Genomic DNA, 5,290 nt, shown 5'->3' with positions numbered 1-5,290 from the left:
AGATTGGGGTTAATTTCTCTGAGGAGGAAGCAGATGATTGTGGGAATATTTTAAGAGGTCTCTCCTGCCTAAAAATGAAGGTTAATGAAAACAAGAACAGTATGCAATTGTCATACCTGCACATATATTCATATATATGGTATTTGCTTTCTTAATTTGTTCTCATTAACATTTTTTTAAGGCCAAATATCTGAGTTACATCTTTCAATATCTTTGAAGTATCCGTGACTGGAGTAACAAGGCCAGAGCAGCTTTCAGCTCACAGAATCAGGCAACTTTTTTAAATAATATGAGTATCTTGCAAAAGACATATTTATACATTGTGGGCATGTCTACACATGTATCTACATGCGCCTAAATGCAATGCACCTTTGCTTAAGGTACATTTAGGTGATTTACGTGTGTGTCTACACATGGACACACTAATGCACATTAAGACATATTGCATTTAGGTGTGAATAGCTAAGTTGCATTAGCACACATGCAGAGGCACTAATGCGCCTTAACATGGTGTCTATCCACTGATGCACACCATGTTAATGAGCATTAGCACATCTACAAATGCTCCAATGTGACTTAGCTGTTCACACCTAAATTTGATACCTGCTTTGTGCCGGTATCAAATTTAGGCTCACATAGTTTTAAAGTGCCATTGTTAAGGTGCATTAAGGGCATACACATGCAAATGCATGCCTTTAATGTGTCTTAAAAATGGTGATTTCAGGTTAAACCCACTTGAGAGACATGCCTGGTGTGTGTGTGTGTGTGTGTGTGTGTGTGTGTGTGTGTGTGTGTGTGTATATGTGTATGTAGATACACACAGTGTCCTTTATTTTTATTTTTTTTATGAATCTGTTTAAAGCAGATACCTTTTTTCTTTTTATGAAAAAACATGTATATTTAGTACTGTGTTGCTGTACTGCTGAGGAACATTTTTTTCTGGGTATTATTATTTACTGTAATGATGTGTGTGTGTTTATATGTGTGCGTGTTTCTTTAGTAAGTGTGTAGACAACAATCAAAGGTAGAATGATTTATTAGTAAGTTTATAAAATAGTTATTGACTGGTCATTGGTAAAAGAAATACGTTTATCACAAAAATGCAAACAAATTAAACAGTTAAAGTATTACTTTAAATTGTTAATTTTTATGCTACAACAAGAAATGAATAATGAATTGCATGTTAACTATAAAATTTGAACGGAATATAATGAGACAATTTTATTTTCAAAGGGAAACTGAAGATCATCGCACAAAAATATTTATAATTGAGCACCTACTTTTGCATAAGCAATTAATCTGTGTATTTGAGGGTCTATAAAATTGGCTAATTGGCTAATGATTTAACAAGTACAAATTGAAGAGAGAAGAGTTAGAGGCCAGATTGTCAACCCCTTATATACAAAAATGTGTACCTACACAAGTCATACCATTGAACAACAATGGGATTGCTTGAGTAAGTCAGGGATCATCAGCAGTTAAGAAGGATATTACAGTCAAGTCCTAAAGAGGAAGAAACCACCCATTGTATGTATACCCATGCCAAGGAAGTGAATAAAACCAATAAAAACATGAATGAAAGAAAATATGTATAATAAAATAGAAACAAGCTTATTTCACATTCTGTTTTCATCAGATGGATGATTCACGGATGGATGATTCATGCTGTGTCTTTTTCTTGTTTGCTGTGCAGGTACTGGCTGACAAACAAAGTCCATATCAAAAGACCCAGCACCGGTCTCCTTATGTACACCCTGGCTACCAGATTTTGTGATGAAATTCATCTGTATGGATTCTGGCCATTCCCAAAGGATTTAAATGGAAAACCAGTCAAATATCATTACTACGATGATTTAAAGTATCGGTATTTTTCTAATGCCAGCCCTCATAGAATGCCATTAGAGTTTAAAACTTTATATATGTTACATAACAGAGGAGCACTTAAACTAACAACAGGGAAATGTGTACAGCAATAAAGCACCTGTACAGTACAATAAAAATACTGAATATGCACTTCATCATAAAGGTGTTGTGAAATGGCAGTGGGATACCACAGAGGATATATTTCAATACCCAATAAGCCATTGGGAAAAGGAAGTTTATCAGAAGTCCATTACCAGCTATTATACCTGTAAAGTGCTATAAAACGAAAGTTATCTTGACTGCAAGGGTTCAAGTAAGTGCCACTTTTCACTAAGAACAAAACTTGAATGTATAATCAGTACTGTTTACAAGATCCAATGATACATTCTTCATGAAAAAAAGAAGCAGCAAATAGCCCTTTTTTACTGCTGACTTGCTACTGTAGTCTGACAGCTTATAGAAGAAATACCCAGTGGATGGAATCTGCCCATGGGGAAATAAAACAGCCTTTGGCAGAAGAATTCTTGGTTGAATTAGTAGAGAAGTGAAGTCTGTAAGATCAAGCAGATCAAGTAAATGCCTTCAGTCAGGGGACTGTCTGACCTTGTATTATAACCTCATCTTTTGTTGCTGGTTCCTTGTTGTTGTTGTTTGGTTTTTTCTTGCATTTGGGTATTGTAACCCTAAAGGGATTTTATAAGGATGATATGAACAGTTTAAAGAAGTCATCAAATAGTTGTCTTAGAAGAAAAAGTTATTATTGGGTTATTATTGGGGGAAAAAATCAAATACTTTAACAATCTTAATTGTGTTGTATCCAGTTGTTACACAATTCCAAACCTTCATATTGTTGGGTTTTTTAAATTTTTGTTTGTTTTTTAGCTGTAGTTGTCAGTAACAGCTAAACAGAACCACTCAGAGATCAGTATTTTTGAGCCATTTTTAAAGAAAGTTTTGTCTGTTATGTGTCAATTAGGGAAGACATGTGTAACAAGAAGGTGCCCTTATTTTTGGTACCAAAGATACACTGATTTTTGTATACAGCTACCTTTTTTCTTTTTATGAAAAAAACATGTACATTAAGTACCATGTTGCTGTACTGCTGAGGGGAAAAAAAATGTTTCTGGGTATTATTATTTACTGTAATTTATATTGATTGACTTGTTTGAATGAAGAAGCTTCAAACAGATTTTCTAAGCTAACTTTGCCAGGAAAGGTTTGTTCTTTTGAAAAATCTAATACTGTTTATTGCAAGCATTCAGCTATATTTGAATTTGATTTTTATTTCCATTTAGGCAAAAGGAATTTTTCAGTTTCATAATTCTTGTATTAAAACACACTGTAGTTTACTAAATAGAAATAATTATTTTGGGGGGATCTCTAATTTCTTTAAACCAAGGTGGTAAAAAAAATAGGTTCCTGAAATGTTGTCCAATTTTGAGGGAAAAAAGGCCCTGCAACATCCAGCTACCATTTTAAAATAGGTTTTAAAAAACTGAATAGACAATAAAGACACTGTTAGTCAAACACAGTTCTTTTATATTAAAAATTTTATCTAGTGTTGGACAATAAACCTCTCTTGTATTAGTTCAATAGTCTAATAAGTAAATGATTAAAATAACATCATTCTACCATATTCTTACATCAGTTCTTCTGAAATCCTTTTTTTTTTTAATCACACAGAATAACTGTTCTCTTCTTCTATTATTTCTGGGAAGACAGTTACAAATGGCATGAGGAACAGGAAATGGGCTCTGCAGGTTGTGAAATACCAAACCATTTCTTATTCCCTTCATAGCACAAACATGTAATTAGAGTGCCTGAATGCATTTGAATTTAAGAAAAATCTGAACACTTTCCTTTCGGAATTTGGTGTGCATCTCAGGAAACTTAACAGCAGGCAGTGAGCATCACTGCAGTAGCATGAAGAGTAAAGAACTAGTTTTAAAGAACAAATGCAGTCTTTATGCTCTCTGGTTGCACATTAATATAAAAATTATCTTGGCCACATGAGGGTTCCCTAATCCCAGCTGCTGGAATTGGACAAGATGATTCTGGGAGAATGTGTTTTCTGCCACTATGTTTCTGATTGCATCTTACTTGAGGATGGCTCTGGAGCTGTACCAAGCCTCCAATAATGCCCATTGTGTTCCCACAACCAGCTCACAAAAAAAATACTTGGAACATGTCATTCATATGTTGCTTAGGTCTCTTCCTGCCCACAACATCTGTGCAATGTGGGTTTTGTCTAGAAAAGAGAAATGTAAATGAAGTAAGAACCACCATGTTTGCACTGTACTGAACAGGATGGTAGATCACAAAAAACCCTTACAGATATACTAGACAGTATATGTGCTTGTTAAGTTTTCAGCTTTGGCACAGTTCTTTCTCCTCCTCTCTCTACCCTTATGGTATATTTCAGGTCTTGAATTGATCTGGTAAAATGCGTGTGCATTTCAGAACCAAACCACACTTCATGAACGCCACTCCTTACTTACCATGGCTTGGAAATGCAGATGGATCCATCATCCAGATCCAATCGCCAAATCTCTCACAGAGGAGGCTAAAGTGCTCCCTATTACAGTCAACAAACTGAGACTAAAGGTTGTGCACAATTGGCACAACCTTTAGACACAATTGGCTTTTCTTTCTTCTCTCACAAAGCTTTTGTTTTGGTTTTGTTTTAGGATTTAGAATTTGGCTCTCTGCATTTGGGGATTTACACTTTTTTAAATTAAGGTGATAGAGAGGTCATTTGAAGTTGCTTGTTCTTGATTAACTGAAAACCCCTATAGGACTATTTCTAAAGGGCAACAATTTAAAACAAGTATGGGAGATATACTTATTATTATAAAGGAATGCCTCTTGTTCCACATAGTTTTATGGAGGGATTATTTTTCTGTTTCTTGAGATATGAATTCCTTGAGCTCCATAGACCAGTGGTCCCCAGTTCATGGCACATGGGCAACATGTTGCCTGCAAGACCTTCTAATTAAGGTTGACAGGGAAAGCAAAATATAGTGTTGCACACAGTATATTTCTAGCTAGGTAGCATTGCTCATGGGCCAGTGAAGTTAGGGATCACTGCTCTAGCAGCTTAGAAAAGTGTCTGTTTGGCTTATTCACATATCTTTCATGCTTTTTACTTTATGTTCTCTGAATTTTCTCTCGCCTTTGCTCCCAAATGTCAATCATAGTCAGAAAAGGATGTCATCACTGGCTAAAACTTCTTTTTTCCATTTAAAGGATTTTTTAATACTCTAACGTAGGGAGCAGGAGAGCACACAAGCCTCCACGGCTCACCAAAAGCATCCGGGATTGTCTCCTTGCTGAAAAGGAGGCTTACACCCAAGGGAAAGAAGGGGTCATTACCAGGGAGGACTATTCTGCAGTTGCTCGGGGATGTAGGGGGGTAGTTAGGAAGGCC

At 35.7% G+C, this 5,290-nt stretch overlaps 1 protein-coding gene across 1 annotated transcript in view; it reads left to right on the top strand.

The window, feature by feature from the left end:
- The window catches only part of ST8SIA4 (ST8 alpha-N-acetyl-neuraminide alpha-2,8-sialyltransferase 4), a 135,413-nt gene extending 131,294 nt beyond the window's left edge, over positions 1-4,119 (top strand). Inside the window, exon 5 of the mRNA XM_019517209.1 lies at positions 1,694-4,119. Within this exon, the coding sequence (XP_019372754.1) occupies positions 1,694-1,976 (283 nt within the window). The 3' untranslated portion in view covers positions 1,977-4,119. The remainder of the gene's footprint in view (positions 1-1,693) is intronic.
- The last annotated feature ends 1,171 nt before the right edge of the window (positions 4,120-5,290 follow it).

This window comes from Gavialis gangeticus, unplaced genomic scaffold (genome assembly GCF_001723915.1).
Source record: "Gavialis gangeticus isolate Ggan-Ray unplaced genomic scaffold, GavGan_comp1, whole genome shotgun sequence".
Taxonomy (NCBI): Eukaryota; Metazoa; Chordata; order Crocodylia; family Gavialidae; genus Gavialis; species Gavialis gangeticus.
The sequence above is the reverse complement of the archived record's forward strand: the minus strand, read 5'-3'. Positions and strand labels throughout refer to the sequence as shown.